This window comes from Trachurus japonicus, chromosome 7, assembly GCF_045865225.1.
Source record: "Trachurus japonicus isolate A0001 chromosome 7, Traja_1.0".
Lineage (NCBI taxonomy): Eukaryota > Metazoa > Chordata > Actinopteri > Carangiformes > Carangidae > Trachurus > Trachurus japonicus.
The window spans coordinates 28,795,026-28,814,212 of NC_140913.1; the positions used below are offsets into that span (position 1 = coordinate 28,795,026).

Consider the following 19,187-nt stretch of genomic DNA (forward strand, 5'->3'; position numbering starts at 1 on the left):
CGGGATGACTTGAATGGTGCTGAAGCGCTATGGCGCAACGGACACAGAGACCCAGGTTGGACAGCGCAGCCAGGGGAACAGCATGAGGAAGATGATGAACTCAGATAAAAGCCATAGCGACGTGAGCTCTTATACCTCTGAATTTCACCGCATCGGGGTCATTTTTCAGGTGTGTTAAAAGTCATTTAAGCGCCGTTACGCACGCCGCACGTCTCGCCTCCTGTGCGCTCCTCCCCTCTGCCCCCCCCCCGGAACAGCACCCTCTCAGTGTTCCGGGACCTACACATGGACAAATTAAGCACTGGAGACGATATATAAAACTGAAATTCTTCAAGAGATTCTTTATTCTATAGGAATGAACAAACTTATAAATGTTCATGACTTGACTCTTCATCTAAATGATGCATAAGACAATAGAAATAATGCGGGGAAATGTAATGAGACGCAGCAGCTGGTTCTTCTGAATGCATCTTTGCATAATAAACATAAATTCATAAAGCACAGTGAGCCTGTGCTGCTGCTGCTGCTTCATCACTGATCATTGAGGATTCACTGTCAGGTTCAACCTCTGTGGGAGGAGCAGGAACACACACACCTACAGCACACACACCTCTACACTCTGATGGACCAAATCTATTGGTGCAACGTTAAATGTAAAGGTGGTGATGAAGAAGAAGAAGACTTGTCCCCTCCCGGTCTGTCCTCTGCTATACTGATCACAGCTCCAAACACCAGACTCTTCTTCAACAACCATGTGAGTAAAATAGAAAACAAATCTCATTTTCATTTGTATAAACAACTTCAGCTCATGCTCTTTTTCTTTCTTCCTAAATATCACAGAGAACCATGTTGGTCTTTCAGGTACTTTGATTTTGTGTATTTTCCATCTGGTTTTAATTGTGCATCTCATCGTAATGAATCCTTTGTGATCTATTTATTTACTGCTGCTTTTTGTTATCTTAGAGTTTTGCAACATGGTGTCTCCTAGTATCAGGTAAATAAAAAAATTAAAAAAAAGATTTATTTCATTTTGTATTATTTTAAATACAATTTCAACTAACAAGTCACCTCTTCTTCCTTCAGATCTGCATTTCTTCGCCACAGCTTTGGAGAGTAAGTCCTGTATCACTGTGTTACTCTGTGTCTTTGGTGTTTAAACACATGAAGCAGCAACACAGAGCAGATGTTCCTTCTTCCTCCATGCAGCCTGCAGGACAGCCTGGTTTGATGAAGGAGATGTTTCCAGAGATGGAGACTCGGAGCTGTTGACCGACCTGAGGAGGAAGCACTGGACCAGGATCTGCTCCGATCCGGTGGACATGGAGGCCGAGACTGTGTCTGGGATCAAGTCTGAGAACAGCAGGAACAGATTCCACATGTAAGGACTTACAGAGGACGATCTATTTGCCTCCTTTCTTTTTGAAACCAGGAACACCTTTTTTTGTTTTTTCCATGCAAAACCAGCTCAACCAGGACAAAACATCTTAAGCTGAATGGAAATATCCAAGTCTTGTTAACAATAATCACAGACTGAGCGTTAAATTTGATATTTGAGGAGACGGGGGACTCAGGGCTCAGATGTTTTGACTGTAGATTATTTTTCTTTGTGGCAGAAAAACTTCAGTGTGAGTTTAACATCTGAAACTGATGGTTGTGTTTTACAGTTACAGAGCAACAGAGGGGCTTTTATGCCTCAACTCAGAGCAGAGAGGAGGACGATGTGAAGATTACAAGGTCATGTTCACCTGCTCTGGACAGTTCTGCTCAGGTGGGTTAGAAAGAGAAACATGGAAGATATACTATATATTGTTAATTGTTAATTTAGTTTAATAACATATCTCATTTATTATATGCTTATAGAGTGCAGGACGCGGTGGTTTGATCATGATGACCCGACAGGAAACGGAGACTATGAAGTCATCAGTGACCTCCTCAGCAGGTATCCCAGGGAGATCTGCCCCCAGCCCATCGCCATCGAGGTCCAGACCGTCTCTGGAGAACCGGCCTCCAACACGTCCGACACCTTTTTAAAGTGAGATTAAGAACTTCATTTTCTCCTGCAGCAAATGTTTAAATTGCATAAGGAAAGAGTGCAGCACTCCTAATGTTGTTGCCTGTCTGCCTCTGTTATATGTAGCTATGACGCCACCTATGGGTTCGCCTGTGTAAATGCAGATCAGGAGAGCAGGAGCTGTGAAGATTACAGAGTCAGGTTCACGTGTCCCAAGGAGTTCTGTCAAGGTCTGGTCCTGTTTTACTTTCAGCTCCACTCACTGATGAGGAATTAACATTCACAACAACCCTGTCATTTATTATTATTTCTTACTAAAATTTAATTTTCCATTACTATTTTCCAAATATTCTCAAAGGCCCACAAGTGCCTCATAGGCTATGTAATATATGATCTATTATGTCCCTGAAGTATCACTTATTAATATCATTATATACCCTCTTATAATATAATAATAATATATGTGAAATGTGTCTATAATCAAAAACATCTCAAATCTGTTATTTGAGTTAGATAATACATCAATGATGCTTGTTTATGTTTTCATTAGTAATTTTTCATACATTTCAAGTTATTGCTGGATAAATTTAAATAACATAATATGATCATCTATAATATGAGCATGCTTGTACTAGATAGAAATTCATGGCAATATTTGAAATTGTTCCAATATCGAATATGTTTTGTATAAGTTTGTTTTCATATGTGCCGTTATTTTGAAATATACCAGGAAATCCAATGTCTACTTATGAACAGTCAGTCTAACTAGTGACCAGAGCTGCAAATTAGCTTCCACTAAATGCCCCATTTATTATAGGTTTTTCATTAGTCTGGGGTTCACACTCCGTCCATTTGTAACCTTTCAGTGTCAGAGCAATGTCGAACTCGGTGGCTGAACAGCGACAGCCCGTCAGAGGAGGGGGATGTTGAGTCCTTACTTCAGCTGATGAAAACCTTCCCTGGTCAAGTCTGTAAAAACCCAGTCAGCATCGAGGCCCAGACGACCAGAGGGATCTCTGCAGCTCACACCGGAGACACCTACCTGTCGTGAGCGGACACAAACACACAGCCTTCAAATGTGGCATTTGTTTAGTCACAGGCCCAATACTTCATCCAGATTTCTTTTTCTATTCCAGCTATGACATCTCTTTTGGGTTTGCATGCATCAATGAAAAACAGAAGAGTAAACAATGTGAGGATTATCAGGTGCTACTGACCTGTCCCTCAGACTTCTGTCAGGGTAAGTCTTTATACATGACGAATTCCTTTCAAAAACAAAACCAGAGCTACAAGAGCAATAATACATTATTATTACTTTTATAAAATGAAGACGAGAAACATCCCAATCTAAATGTAATGTTGTACAGGCTGCAGGACACGCTGGTTTGACGTGGACACTCCGAAAGAAAGAGGAGATTACGAGACGCTCCTCCAGCTGCAGATGCTGTATCCCAGTGAGGTGTGCACCCGGCCTGTGGCCATCGAAGCCATGACGCTGTCTGGTGTCCCTGCACACAGGACGGGTGACGTCTTCCAAGTGTGAGTTGTGGAGCTGACAATAACACAGATGAGTGCTGTTGACAAAACACAAAGCTTGCATAACGCTTGGCTGCAGCAGCATGTAGAGAAATGACATTGATGCCGAGTGGAATTAGAGGTGAAGATGATGCATTAAAAGTTAACTTCTGTCACTCTCTCCAGACATTAATTATATTGCAGCAACTGGATCAAACATCGTATATCATATGTAATGGACTGAGCAGGGCTTTACCAGTTTTTAGTCCTTATGCTTAAGCTAAGCTAACCTGCTGCTGGCAGTGGCTTCATTTTGACAGGTCAAAAACTTCAGAATGTTCCTTTAAATAGCTACTTTAGATTCATTATTATACTTCTACACAGCTTGAGAGTGAATTAGATATTCTGACTTGGATTCAAAATTTTAGTGCAACTGAATATTTTCTCTCATGAGATCCTCTTTGTTGTTTGGTAAACATCCAAACCTTTCAAACATTTAATCTCCGGTTTCTTGCCCAGACTTCCTTTTTTTAATTTTAACAGTTTGCTTTTTATATATTTTGCAGATATGACGCTGCTAATGGTTTTGCCTGTGTCAATGAGGAGCAGCCTGCTGGCCGGCGCTGTCAGGACTACAAGGTCCGCTTCACCTGCCCTCTGACCTTCTGCACACAGTGAATAACGAGTGACTGACACATGGATTTACTCTCAGAGTAGAAACTGTAAAGACAATATGTTCAAACATTCACCTTATACCATATTGATGTAGTATTATGTCTAGGATGACAATGTAAATGAATTCATTAAAGCATATAAATGGAGGATCAGTCTGGTTATTTCAGCCTGTGCATAGTTATAGTTGTACCAGGTGTATTTATTATGTGTGCATGGACATTGCATAAAACTTTCAAGCAGTAATCCTTCTTTCTAACCTTTAATACAAATAACTTTGAGATCATTTAGTTTTCAGTCTGCTTCTATGTTTTATTTGCTGTAAAACAAACAACAATAAAAATCTACATACTGTAGAAACAAGGTTTCAGTAATATTTTTGTATTACCTCCGCAAATGCAATATTAATTCTTAATATAGATTTAGATACTTTGATCAAGAGTCCAGCTCTGCCCCAGTCTGGTAAAACATCTGTAACCATTTTTTGCAGATGTTTAAAGACCCCAGTCTTACAGATGACTTGCTCTGTCTCTTCCTCATTTTGAAAGACTCCAGTGTTTCCCCAGATGTGATCACCGTTAAGATAGCATTTCCTGAGTTCAGTTCAGTCCCTGATTTTTAAAAAGAATTTTATTTCCATGTTTCCTTTCATGCTGTATGTGAGCAATTTGTGTTGCACTGTGCAGCACACCTGATGCTCAGCAGGGCAGGTCAGGTAACTTTATTAGCCTAATACCCGTAGGTACATTTGTTTTGCTGTAGGGGGACATGGACATTTTAAAAAGACAGAAAGGACACTTGAACAACACAGGATAGAGACATGGTCAGAAATCAAGCTCGCTGAAATCAGAATTTGAGAGACCCAAGTGCAGTTTGAGCCATGACAAGAACAAATCCCACCCACTGGTGTGTACATCTTCCCTTATATGGACTCAACTCTTCCTGTTAGAAACAAGTCAGAAAAACATTCCAAATTAAATAATACAGTATTAATAGTAATAAGTAGGCCTACTATCTCATAACAACGAGAGATTTGCTGCTTTAACATGTGGGATAGTTTTTTGTAAAATAAATTCAAAAGCGCGAGAGGATCAAAACAACACATGACATCCCCATCCCGTCGTGCCACACTTGCGGTTTGCACATTTTTGTCCAAATATTCCCTCCTGTCTTTGGCATCGAACATTTTTACCCAACGATATTATGGAAAAAACTAGAAGCGAAGGGGGAGGGAGCGTCACTTCCGGTGGAATATTCCAGCGGGTTTACCCTTGGTCTTTAAAAGGACGCGCTGAAAGAGCAGCGGCTCTAAAATTGACAGGTAAACGCTCATATGTTTGTGTCTATGTCACAGCTTCAAACTCTGTAGTCTGTGCGTGTGGAGACAAACAGGACCCTGTCTGTGCGCGAGACAGAAAAGAAAGGGGGGAACAAAGAGAGAGAGGGCTCGTGCGCGTTTATAGGCGTCTCCATCCTTTGATTTGTGTATAGACTGTAATCTGTGGAGGTCCGCTCAGGTAAGAGATGCATGTGTGCTTGCTTGTGCGTGTGGGTCCGTGTGTGTCTGTGCATAGTGGATATATAAAGACAGATTGTAAACCTGTTTTGTTATTCTGTCGAATGAGAGAAAGTTGTGACGCAGTTGCGCGACCTGCGCTGAAATCTCTTCTCAGTGATGATGGGATGTGAAGCGGCTGCGCACACATGGACCTGTTACTGTTCAGCAGCTCTGCTGTTATTCTCGCGCGTCTGTCGTGTGCGTATGTTTGTGTATGTGTGTTTACTTTGGGATGTCAGGCCGCGTGAAGGCGTGTGGCCCACAACAGAAGTGCTGCTGGTGCTGAGGATAGTGTAGTTGCCCCCCCCCCCCGCGCAGTGTGAACTGCTGCCCCCCTCATGTGTTTGACATTTCACCAGTGTCATGTCAGTAAATAAAGAAAAGACAGCACTGAGAGAAAACACCTCATAATGTGGAGGTTCAACTTTCTTATTTTCATGTGAGACAAAACTTTCTACATAGATGAAGTCATAGGCTATGGCTGCAAAAATGTATCAGAAAAAAATATGTTTATCCGGAACTGATTTAGCAGTGAGTTGTTATTTTAAAATCTGACACATCCAGTTTATGATGTGTAACTTTTTTTTTTCTTTTTTAATCCTTCAGCTTTTGTTCTGTGAGCCAGAGACAATCATGATTCTCCTGACTCCCTCCTCTGGTAGGTACCAGTTTCTCAATCTCTTTAATCTGGATTACTGTTGTATAGCTACCTACATGGGCACAGGTGCCAGAGATTAAAACAACAAGGCTTAGTTTGTGGGAAGGAACACATTGATGTGCTAAGGCAGCTCTGAAGATACTTGGATTAAAAAAATTATTGCAAAATAAAATTGCAATACAATGAACAAACAATAAAATGCAATACAATATATCATAAAAATCAATGATAGGCTATACAGTGCATGTTATTCATGTCACTGTAGTTTGGGGTCTATAGATCTCTAGGAACATACTTTGAAACTACATCACACATTCAGAGGATTAAAGTGATGTCTGGTGTATAGCAGTTTGTAGTCATGTATTTATCTAGGATCAGTTGTACAGTAAATTTACTTCGAATTATCCCTGTTGTGAAGCTTTTTTTCTTGTTTTGCATTTAGTCCCTTTAGTTGTTACTAGGTAACATAGCAGGGCCTTACATAACTAGGGCTTTCCCATCATGCTTTGCACTCATTAGGCAGCAATCCAGAAATGGACACTTGCTTGAAATTGACAGTGTGATCAGCTCTCTGGGCATCAGCCTGTGTTTCATTAGTGACCGAGACAGAGCCGTTAAGTGGTTCAAGTGAAACTGGACCACAAGGCCACAGACTGAAGAGCAGCACATGTGGCTCTCTAATGTTATTTACTGTGGCAGAGCTGATTATTCATGTAGAATTACAACTTTCAATGGCATGACTTTCAGAAAAGTGAGCATGAAAAGTGAGAGTGCCAGGTTGTAGACTTTGTTCTAAAGTCTAAGTAAAGTAAAAGCATGCTGTCAAGTAAAAGTGTAAGTTATTGTTGGCTTTGTGCTGTGTCTCATACGCTGTTTTCTTTCAGATGAAGAGTCTCTTGAACTCGCCTGGCTTTGGAATCACAGGAAGTTCAGGGTGAAAACACTTGAAGGGTTGCTACTGCAACATTTATAGACAAAACAAAATACTCAAATGAAAATACCTTTCTGCAGGGCATTACCTGTGCATAGTGTCTTGGACAGTACTATGACTTGAGAGAAAAATATGTAAAAGTCACAAGAGAGGAGGCAACTAGAAAACAAAGATTTCTTTGTCTTCATTAAAAAGCGTCAGAGCTTTGTCAGGGGGCAGAGGCGGCTTTTGGCTGCAGAGAGGCAGAGTCAGCAGCAGTCATCCCATCTTGCTGACTAAGATAGTGAACGTAGCTTTTTACCATCATTCTTACAGTATGTCATCAGTAGGCTACAACTAAATGTAAAAGTTTTACTAATTGTATTTGGAGCAAAGATATAACGTGTTAAACTGATGATACAACTTCATGCAGTTACACAAAACACGTTTTATGTTTATACCACAATCTCTATTAAAGCCTGGGCGTCAGTCGTATGAATAGATCTGAACAGTTAGCTATTCGGGTGCTAACAGGCTAAATGATCTCACGTCTGGTATGTGTCAATGCAGTAGGTCCAAACTCACTCACACTCACTGTAGTGTATGTGGTAGTCCCCTAAATGTTCATAGCTTCGCCCCCCTCCCCACCCAACCCACACCAGTATTTGTGTGTATTTGACCCCTGATATGATCACGCTTGAGTGCTAACACTTCATATACACATCATGTTCAGACATGAATATGTATCCTTTTTACAAGTTTTCCATAGTGACCTTTAATGCATGTCATTGTGTGTAATAGCCTATATACATGTATAATATAATATGTTGATTACATATAACTGATGATGATGATGATGATGATGATGATGATGATGTAATGAGTAGGTGATGAGGCACTCTTTATTGTTGCATGCTCAGGGCTGCACATGCCGTAACGTATTGAATGATTGTGCAAATGTAACAAATGCATTTTAGTGACTGAGAGTGGATGAATGTATCGTAAGGTCGGTCTCCGTCCATTAAACATGCGCCTTGGTGGTAAGTGACACTTCTTTTACATAAAGACGGGGGATTCAGATTCAGATTCAGATTCAGATCCAGATTCAGATTCGTAGTTATATTTTGAATTCAATGCAGAAAAAAAGATACAGAATATTATTTTTCTGTTTGTGTGACAGGTGAATCATTAAGAATACTTTCTGATTTTTACACCTTTCCGCTCTCACCTGAAATAAAGTTTGGCTCAAACTTTGATATAATGTTGTAGCCTAGACTATACATCCCCCCATTCAGACTCATTCATCAAGAGGTCAGCTGGTATACGGTCACCCAACCACTTGTTAGGGATTTAGCTTTTTCATCTTTTTTTTAATTTTATTTTATTATTATTATTATTTTTTTATTTAAAACCACAGCAGAGGTAATTGATCCAACACAAACAACTACTAACTCCCAATGTTGTGTGGTCTCAGGTTTCTTCCAGTGCACCAACAAGCTCTTCCTCAGTGATCAGGCCACAGGGCTCCACATCAAGGAGTTCGCACGTAAAAATGCAGCAAATGCTCTGTCTGTCGCCAACATGGTCATGGGCATGGCCTCCATCCTCAGCAGTCTGAACGGGTGAGTGAACACGCCGTCATTGGACGTTACCATCGCAAACCTTTTGTTTTGTCACTCTTAACTCTACTTAAGTTGGGTGTAAATCTACCCAGCACTAGTTTAAGCTCTTTTCCCACTGGTGAGATCCCGCAGATATTTGCCCTCTTTGAAATGGGTTGTTGTCATCAAATAGCTAAAGCAAACTCTCACTCGTTTTTTTTTGTTTTTTTTCTGTGCAGGCACCATCATGCAGCGTGTTGGCTGGTTCTGATTGGCTACCTGCTGGATTTGGCAGACGGCGCAGTTGCCAGGCGACTCGATGCCTGCTCTGCACTGGGTAAGTGGAGTGCTACAGTCAATAGCTCTTAGCAAAGATAAACTCCCAACTGGGCTGTTTTGGCAGCGCTCGCTGCACAGTCCTTTGTCTGGACTTTCTAATTTGGCCACAAAAAAAGTCTTATAAACAAAAACGAACCAGTGAAACGAAACTCCATCATTGAAATACACTGGAGAGACTTACAAAGTCTTAAAAGAAGAATCATGTATTTATATGAAGTAATTCGGTCTCCGTCAAATCACTGTCGACTTTGATAGTGTAAGATTTCAGGGATAAAAGCATAAAAGGAGCACAAAAGTGTGTTTACTAAAGACCATGGTTCCATATATAGCTATTTTAACGTTGCCTCCAGTGTTAACATTTTCTCAGGATCCCAAAATAGCTCCCAGGTGCATCACAATACATCATTGGCTGCACATTTCAGGGGGCTTTGTGTCCCGACAGGGGTTTTTCTGCATGACTTTGCAGGTGGATGTTGTTGTGCACCCCCCACGTATTTTTGTCAAATGAACAATCACTTTCTGATTAAGCAGCCTAATTCCATGGGATCATGCTCCAATTGTCTATTTTATCCCGTTGCTTTGGGTTCTCTGCATATCTGAAATTGCTAAAATTGTTGACCCTGGGCTGTGGAATTCCACTCTGTTCATTTGAGCCGTGGCCTGAATCACCTCATACTCATCTGCTGAAAACATGCTCCATGCTCCTGAGGGATAAAGAGACAAGGCAGTGGAGAATGTTGTTTATAGAATGGCTGCCTGTTTGGCTGACACCGAAATTTCCACTTGGTTTTTTGCACATGCACGCTCCACACCACTGTCACATGTCAGAAACATTGGCAGTGACCGTCCTGGCGAGATGATAACATATCTTCTCTGCCCCTTTTTAAAAACATATACACTCATGACTAAGGCATTGATGGACTTTTAGTTGTGTAACAATAGGACAGGTGGTTCTGACATGGAGCATCTTTACAGCAGATAACTCAGAATCACTGTAGTATGTAAAAATGGAGGTACATAACCTCTCCGTGACATCACCCAAAGGTTTTGAAGCTCAGAGCCGGGCTGTTGTGCTGTTGCCATCTTGGCAGCGCGTGACCCTGCCCAGCTGCCTGCTAATCCAAAACTGGGCAAAGAGATGGTGTGTGTGTGTTTGTGTGTTTGTGTGTTTGTGTGTTTGTGTGTTTGTGTGTGTGCGCAGAGCTGGTGGTGTAGCTTTGGTGAGTGCCAGTTTGTAGCAAGCATAGTTTCACCCACCCGTCACTCAAAGCAGCAGCGTCCTCACTTATGTGTTAAGCCTCATAAAGATGAAAATTCAACCAAGTCATATAAACATTTGTTCCTTGTACATTTGGCCTGAAGGGGAAATAAGATAAAAAGACCAACAATGTCAGGCTCTAGTGCTCATTTTAGGAACTGCAGTTTGTGCATTTCACAGAGGTCAAGCTAAACTAAGATAAGATATAGCTACTTTATTAATCTCAGGCTGGGAAATTACTGTGGCATATCACACACAGTGCAAATAGAAAAACAAGATAAGAATAAAGTAGAAACATTTTTTTCTACATAATGTAATATAAGTATTAAGACTAGTATGTAAAATGATAAGTAGTGGTCTGTACATGTGTTCACATCTGTCTCTCTCATGCTCAGGTGCAAAGCTGGATGATTTTGCTGACTTCACAACCTTTGGAATTGCGACGTCGCTGCTCCTGAGGACACCTGACCTGCTGGACAACTTCCTCTGCATGTGCTACGTCCTGTCTGTGTTCGTCCGACTCTGTTTCTTCTCAAGTGGTGAGTTTTTTGAGAGATTTACCCTATTAAACATTGTATTTACTGATTATTTACTGATTCTTGAAGGGTTTACTGGAGATGTTTGTTTGTTTGTTTGCACCACAGGGATCCCATTCATGTACCGCGGCCTTCCCTGCATCTACTCCTCAGCCATCCTGGCCAGCGCCTCTTTGCTGTCGGGGGGAAACATGGCCGTGCTGCGTGTCATCGCGGTGGCCATGATCCTCTTCATGATCAGTCACAACTTCTACCCACATGACAGAGTACTGGAGTCCCAGGCCTGGAAGAAAGTAGTTTACGCCGGAGGTAAAGATATTTCTGCATTTCTCTTTGACAAAATTATGGCTGTTGAGAATAATGTCAGGATTGATTCATGTAAGAAGTGCATTTTACATTTGATTTAGGTAGAACATGGTAGATATGATATGATATGATATGGTATGAAATTATATGATACGATACAGTACGATAACATGAGATATGATATGATATGAAATTATATGATACAATACAATACGATAACATAAGATATGATATGATATGATATGATATGATATATGATATGATACGTTAACATAAGATATGATATGATACCTTAACATAAGATACGATACAATACTGTATGATAACATAAAATATGATACGATTCAATAAGATAAGAAGATATACTCTAAGTCAAAGGAATAAAGAGCAAAAAATAATAAATTTAAAGCAATTAAAAATGCAATATTTGTTGTTGTTTTTTTAAAGTAGAGTCCAGCTTTGAGTATGAGGGAGTATAGATAAAGCAGTGATTAATTATGTAAAAAATATAATATTGGTATTGCATGCTGATATGAGCAGCATGCCAACATCAGATTTTTTAGTAGTCAGGATATTTCCTTCCTGGCATTTCATGCTGCTCCTGAGTTTATTTTGGCTCATTTTCTAGTTCTCTCCAACTTCTCACTCATCTTCATCTTCTTCTTATTTTTCTTTCATTTCCAGGCGTTGTCATGGTGTTCTGTTCTTCCTTCCCCCCCGCCTGTGTGTACTATCTGCTGTGGTCCGTCTCCTACATCCTGTTCCCAACATCCCTTTGGAGCAGTAAAGTGTAAACAAAAAGGCGTTACTGGCTTTGTCCAAAACTCCCATTAGATGTTTTTACTCTGGCCCATCTGGGTGAAGAGAAGCTTCCAGACTCGCTGCTGCTCCCCACTGCCACAGAGAATTCAAGCTGAACATGTTCATCATGCGCCACCGTTGAAACTTTTCTCTGTCTAACCTTTGTTTCTTGATGTGACAGAACCTAAAGACTAAAGGGAGTTGTAATGTGCCAGGAACGGGAAGGGCATTTTTAATGTTATTCGGTAAGGAGGATTAACCTTCATGCTGTCTTTAATGTCTTGCATTGTTGCATTTTTTTTTACTGAAGCCAGGGGTTGGATGGTGTGTGTGCTCCGAAACTGAATTTTCATTAGGGTTTAGCAGCTCCTACGTAATCCAATCTTTCCTCGTTGTTGTGAACATGTGGCAGCAGGGAATAGCTTTGAAGAGAAAAAAAAGAAATGATTTAAAATGAAGTCATAATTTGGTTTTGAAATTGTTTCATTTTGTAATCGCACAGGACATTATATAAATATACTGTATATATATGACCCCCTATTCTGATGTCCACAGTGTTGAGGATAGTTGTTGATAAGGCTTCATGTAGTGATCACTCCAGACGGCCTTTCTGGTTTTCTCTATAACAAAGTAATGAGCATTCATTCATGCAGCACTATGATACAGTTTTGACAGTTATAGCTAATGTTTGTATCGGGGTTGGAGTCATATTTACTTTCACGGTGGTATTCAGGTCAGGTTGTGTCCTTGACAATCACAGTACCATTACAGTATAAACCCTAGTCAGAGAAATCCTTTTTGAACATTATGCTTTCGTCATTCTCATTATTTAATTCGTTGTTTGAATGTTTGTGTTTGCAAAAGTTTGAGGTGAAAGCAAACTGACCACCAACCCTGAGTGACTTTTGTAAAAAAAAAAAGAAAAGAAAAAAAAGAAAAAATTGGGGACTCAGTTTTCTGTTATTTAGTTTTCAACAGTTTTACTGAGCTGTGACCAAGTCCGAGAAATTATGTTTTAGCTAAGACTTCAGCGTTTGTGATAAGTTTGTGATTTCATTGGGTTGTTGCATGTGTTTGCCTCTGTTTTAAGAGGCGTTGCCGTTTTAACACCGAATCTGCACTGAATCACGATCGCCTCTCGTGGCTGGGTCAGTGATGACACTGCAGGTGGATTTGGATTTTGTCAAAACACCTGCGTCAGAAAAGAGTCAGAAATGCAACATGACTCAAAGTTGCAGTCCATAAATAGTTACAGCAGCAGCAGCAGAAGCTCTCTGCCTCCGGTGATTCAGTGTGAATTTACACTTAAAGAGCAACAGCAACACAAAGGCTGCAAATCCTCCTTGTCCTGCCATCTAGTGGGTGAAGGTTTCACCTCCGCTGCAGCACAGTGCACGTCGGCTGAAACTTGTAATCCACACAGATCAGGAAAGTGTCGATAATCTTTAACTCGGCCAGTATTAAGTCTGAGGAGCATCATATTTTTGTCGATCAGTCCTTTTTCTTTTCTTTTTTTACTAGCAAGGACGACATTTTGGCATCACACAGTGGGTTCTTGTGCCTCTCAGAGTTATCTGAGAGAAAACTGAGCAAGATTTCATAAATCAAGACCTCTGTTTTAGAAATACTAATACAAAAGATTGTGTCCTATTGATTAAAAAAAACTACTTTGGTTCATGGTAAACAACATTGTGCAGAAAATCTACAATGTAAAGTGCAAAACACAGACTGAGGACAAATCTACTCTAGGAGATTCAGTAGTTTCATTCAGCTTTTCCTGTGTGGGTGTTTTGATTTTTTTTTTTCAAACTGTAAAGCCACAGTAATGTATGCATGCCCTGAGCATTAAAGATACAAAAACTGTACTTTGCTCTATGATTTAAAAAAGAAAGAAAATTATCTTAATGAATAATAAGATATGTGCTTTTAAATCTGTACATTTTGACAATAAATAGAAAATTATAATTTGCCTTTAGTGTTGTCACTTCATCTACATCCAACTGTTATTTATGACTAATAAACAAGTTTAACTGCAGAAGATGCTACTTTACTGAGGTAATCAAACTTAATATGTTTTATTAATTTGTTAGTACATGTGTTCAGGAGAGCAGTCCTGCTTTTCTGTTGTAGTCAAATACGTCTACGAGCTCAGGAACATGCAGAGGTTTATTATCTGAGAGGTGCAGTGAGGCGTCCAATAGCTTGATGATGGCTGAGAAAGCAGGTCGGTCTTTGAAGCTCCACATCCAACAGTACTTCATCAGATCATACCTGCAATACATACAGGGATTTAAAACACATCTGCATACATTTATCCATGTTCTCTGAAGATGTGATAACAGTGAGAAGAGCTCAGTTCATCCCAATAGGCTGCTATTTATCTTTACTTTTGTAGTGTTGAGATGAATGAGATAAAAGGTGTTAAATAAATAAGAGATCTTGATATGCTGAATTTACTTTTGGATAATGTCATTATCCTCGCTCGTAATGTGATTATTCTGCCTCAAGTCACCAGAACAAAAGGGAGAAACACTGTAGTTTAGATAAATTAAGATAATTTCATGGACCCAAATTAATCCACATTAATGGAAATCAGTAGTGAGGTATGTGAGCGCAAAACTGAACATGAGGCTTAAACTGATACACAACCAAACCCAAAATATAATTTACGACATAATGTGTGTGTTTGTGCTTGTGTAACAGGCTCATCTACTCTGTGTCATGGTTTGTCTCATTCTCTGTTTTTAATAAATAACAAGAAATGAGGAAAGATTCTGTCATTTGCCTCTGTGCACTTACAAAGCTCCTCCACAGTGTCCTGGTCTCTTCATGCGATAAGATCCCTGGAGCTTTGGAAGGACCGACGGAGGCTCTAACTCAGGGTATGGAGCAGAACCTGAGGTGAAAAGAGGAAAATGTATATTTGAAAAATATAAATATGACTTTAAAAGGAACTAATCTGAATAAGCGCTTGTGTTTTACCTAAGGTTATGAGTTCATACAGTAAGATCCCAAATGACCACCTAGGGGAAAAAAAGAAGAAGACATGAATGATAACAATGCTCTGGTTTTACTGCCGGTAAAATGATGTGTTTTCTCAGCCTTGACTCTTACACGTCGCTCCTGTCGATGCTGAGCTGCATCATCATCCTCTCTGGAGCCTGCCATTTCAGAGGCACCTCTGCCGCTCTCCGACTAAATGCCGAATCCGATCTGCGTCCTTCAAACGCAACACCCAGCCCAGACACCCGAGCCGAGAGGCCGGGGCCAATTAAGATGTTCCTGGCAGCGACATCACCGTGCACCAGCCTGTGCTCCGACATAAGGTAATCCTGAGGGAGGAATACATTAAGGAAAAACATAGGAATCTTTGGTTGAAATGTTCATTCATGGTAGATAGAAAACTATTTTTTCCTCTCTTGCATCATCGGGGAGAAAACAGCAACATAGCAAAAATAATTGGACTCACCAGACCAGCTGCAACCTGCTGGGCCACCAGAAACACTGACCTCTCTGAGAAGTTCTGCTGTTGATCTGCATCAGAGTCTGAACTCCTCTGTAGGGAAGAGAAATCATTGCACCACAAATCAGAAACCAGAGATGAACACGTTTGGTCATATTTAAGCTCACGTTCGGACCAACACTGTGCGCCACTGTTACATTTCTGAGCGTCCAGAGGAAGTGGAGGAGGTTCCCCGGGCTGCAGGCGTCCAACACCAGATACATGGGCACACGTCTGGTCTGACAGTGAAGCATCTGCACCACGTTCTTGTGTTTACACACTTTGGCGTGGAACAGGAGCCACTCCACAAACTCCTTAGCTTCAGGCTGGTTGGGGCCATCTACATCCAGAGTCAAATGATAACAAAGTGGACAATGTTAAAGGGGACGTATTATGGAAATATCACTTTCTGAAAGCTCTTTAACGTATACTTGGGTGTTTGTCTTGCCTTCCGGCCCTAAAATCTGTAATTTTCAGGCTCCCTAAATCCATGTGGTTTTACTAGCTGTTCCCTCAATTGTCTGACAATGATGTAACTAGTTTTCAAATTTGATTAATCCCACCTCTACCTGGTACCAGTAGGAGGGTTGGGGCAAGCAGTGCTTGATTTGCATTTAAAGGGACAGGCACTGAAACCAGTCGATCTGAACAGGGCTGTTTTTAGAGGATGAAAAGAGCTGTGATGTTTGATCCTTGGGGGATTTTGACCAAAGCATGCCACAGACATGTCTTTAAGACACCTGGGAACTATTATAATTTGTGGAAAAGGGGCAGCATATGTCTCCTTTAATGGCAGTTTTTTTCTGTCCCACTGATCTTCTAAAATACTTTAATTGCAGATTCACACTGTACCTCGAAGGCACTTCACCACCACAGCCGAGGAGGAGCCGTCTCTGTTCTTCAGCAGACCTTTACAAATGGGCCCGTAGCGGCCGGTCTGCCAAAACTCAAGCCCCTGAAGGACGCACTCCTGAGGGATTTCCCAGGGATTCAAAGCCTGCTGGACCTTTGGAGTGCTAACAGAGGCTGCAGTCAGAGTGACGCTGTGCTGGCCTGTTAAACAGCACAACAACACACACCGGCGGGTTTAGATGCACAAGAAGTTGGCACAGCTCTCAGTAACTTTTTTTTTTTATTATTGTTTTCAGTTGTTCATTCAGTTTGTACCGTTTGTGAAATGACATGAGGTGCTCCGTTGTCTTTGCTTATTCTTGTGGAGGCTGCAGAAGATCAGAGCCACCACTAAAACAGTGCTGAGGGCCAAGAGAGAAGGGATGATGATCACAGCAAGAGGACCTGATGACTCCTCATCTAAGTCCAGTGAAAGAAAAAAGAGCAGGTTCAGAACATCGTCACACCTTTAAAAGAGAGGAATCAGATTGTGGGGCACGTGTGGAGTACGATGCAACTTCCAGCTGTTTGCAATGCGATGTGTAAAACCTACAGCACTCTGGGAGTGAGGTATTGTTGGTACATTGTGTTTCCATGTCCACGAGGAGCAGCTGACATTTCTCAGATGAGAGAAGAAGCAGCTGACCACATCAACAGTAGAAACTCAGAAGAAAAACAACTCAAACTGCGGAGGAGTTTAAAAGAAAAAGAGTAATCAGATATGATGTCATTAAGTGTGAAAGCTACATATTGGTTTTAAGGTTTGCCTACCTGACCGCTGAGGCCCTCATGATCGAGACAACACACACATTTCCAGCCTGATAATAGAAGAATTACCAGCAGCGGAGAGAGAGGTTGAAAATAACACAGCTGTTATCAGTGGCTTCAGAAAAATGTAGCTCAGCTCAGCTCAGCTCAGTGTGTGTGTTTGTTGTGTGTGTGTGTGTGTGTGTGTGTGTTTGTGTATGAGAGGGCGCTGACCGACGTGGTGAAGCCATGGATGGAAAGTTGACTGAATGTTTAATCATTGACAAATGAAAGAGAAATGATAACAGAAAAAGAAACGTGCTCACACCTGCAGCTCCAGTTACCTTTACCGTTCACTGACTCTACATACCACTGAGCTCAGGTCAGTTTGTTTCTGTGACCTTGATGAGAGTTTTGGCTCTGACTCAGTAGACAGTAGTATTGTGGTATTCCAGACCGGTCCTCAGACCAAAACCACATTTTCAAGGTCTTGGTCTTGTTTCGGTTGAACTGGACTTGGGATTTTTCTCAAGACCACCGCAAATGCCTCTGTGTCACTCATAACTTTGAGATAATTAAAGTTACAGGGATAGTTCAACATTTTGGCAAATTGGCCCATTGCCATAATCCCTATAGTTTTAGGAGTAGGTTTGTTACCTTTAATTGTCGGTGCAAGCTATTTTTAGAATGGCGGAGCAGAGCTGCAAGCTGCTCAGAGCAACGCTACGGAGGCTAATGGGATTTCTTGATTTCCAGTAACGGAACGTTACGAGACAGAGTTGTTTTAGAGGTAAATTCATGCAAAATCGCTGAAGTGCGTTGCCGTCAGGGGCAGTTTTTTATTATCTCATAGCGTGGTGAATGTGCAGGTCACAACTTGTCCACCAGAGCGTTTTGGAGTTGTTGGATTGTGTATTTGATGAGTTTGATGGAAACCAAGAAATCCCATTCGCCTCCGTAACGTAACTCTGAACAGCTCACGGCTCTGCTCCGACATTCTAAAAATAGCTTGCACCGACAATTAAAGGTAACGAACCTACTGCTATGACTATATGGATTATGGCAATGGGCCAATTTGCCAAAATATTGAACTATCCCTTTAATACTTGGTTGAACCAGTGTCAAAAGTGAGAGACTTCAGCAGGTTCTGTGCCGTGTTTTTCTGTTCAATCCAAACTTTGTTTACATTAAATATGGTTTAGACTTTAGCTGAATTTTTTTCACTGAATACAGTAATGGGCTTGAAAATTGTCTTGCATTGGTTTGGTCTCGGTCTTGGATTTGGTCATAACCCCCTCAAGGTCTTGATCTGGTCTGCAGTCTTGGGTTAGGTGGTCTTGACCCCAACAGTGAGCTATGAAACTATCCATTAGGAAAACAATCAGCAACACACAATAAGTAAAAGCAAATTGCAAACAAATTAAAAAAGGTAAAAAAAAAAAAAATCAATGAATATAATTAAACTAAGTGAATCACAATCGACCAGTGTGTGCATCTTTGTGTTGAGCTACAGTTGCAGGTGACTTTGTCTTTCACTAATCCTACCAGCAGGGGGCAGGATCGGGCAACAAATCGCCTCCACCACAGCGACCTCCACCTCGGTCCTGAGACCCGGACAGGCTGCAGCTTTTCATGGATCATCTGAGGCTGCACGATAAAGCTCAATAACCGCATCAAAGTGCCTGGTTTATTACACTAAGGGCAAATAGCAACAGGCACAAAGGAACACCACACACACACACACACACACACACACACACACACACACACACACACACACACACACACACACACACACACACACACACACACAAGGCAGCTCGATCGTGCCGGACTCACAAACAGGCATTTCCCACGTGAAAATATGCGTCCCAGTGCGGGG

The 19,187-nt window shown here is 41.1% G+C and overlaps 3 protein-coding genes across 5 annotated transcripts; 2 read left to right on the top strand and 1 right to left on the bottom strand.

Moving 5' to 3' along the window:
• Positions 1-974: 974 nt before the first annotated feature.
• muc5.7 (mucin5.7) lies at positions 975-4,204 on the top strand. Its single transcript, XM_085783226.1, has 9 exons — positions 975-994; positions 1,214-1,378; positions 1,665-1,768; positions 1,861-2,032; positions 2,138-2,241; positions 2,878-3,058; positions 3,148-3,251; positions 3,379-3,550; positions 4,093-4,204. Exons 1-9 carry the CDS (start codon positions 975-977, stop codon positions 4,202-4,204), a joined length of 1,134 nt encoding a protein of 377 aa, XP_085639352.1.
• Positions 4,205-5,467: 1,263 nt separating this feature from the next.
• Positions 5,468-14,148, top strand: tmem269 (transmembrane protein 269). Of its 3 annotated transcripts, none has more exons than XM_085782725.1 (8): positions 5,473-5,519; positions 6,363-6,414; positions 7,299-7,348; positions 8,799-8,946; positions 9,165-9,262; positions 10,918-11,061; positions 11,167-11,367; positions 12,049-14,108. In XM_085782725.1, the coding sequence occupies exons 4-8, from the start codon at positions 8,906-8,908 to the stop codon at positions 12,156-12,158; spliced, it is 594 nt and encodes a 197-aa protein (XP_085638851.1). In that variant the 5' UTR covers positions 5,473-5,519; positions 6,363-6,414; positions 7,299-7,348; positions 8,799-8,905; the 3' UTR covers positions 12,159-14,108. The 3 variants fall into 3 exon arrangements, with proteins under 3 accessions (XP_085638850.1, XP_085638851.1, XP_085638852.1); XM_085782726.1 differs by having other exon boundaries at positions 5,509-5,715; positions 12,049-14,135; XM_085782724.1 differs by lacking the exon at positions 7,299-7,348 and having other exon boundaries at positions 5,468-5,715; positions 12,049-14,148.
• Positions 14,128-17,562, bottom strand: LOC146985005 (tyrosine-protein kinase STYK1). The gene is made up of 10 exons (XM_085782723.1): positions 17,330-17,562; positions 17,112-17,243; positions 16,835-16,978; positions 16,520-16,720; positions 15,826-16,007; positions 15,635-15,721; positions 15,280-15,497; positions 15,148-15,188; positions 14,965-15,061; positions 14,128-14,436 (listed from the first exon to the last, which is right to left on the bottom strand). Exons 2-10 carry the CDS (start codon positions 17,152-17,154, stop codon positions 14,265-14,267), a joined length of 1,185 nt encoding a protein of 394 aa, XP_085638849.1. The 5' UTR covers positions 17,155-17,243; positions 17,330-17,562; the 3' UTR covers positions 14,128-14,264.
• Between the last annotated feature and the right edge of the window lie 1,625 nt (positions 17,563-19,187).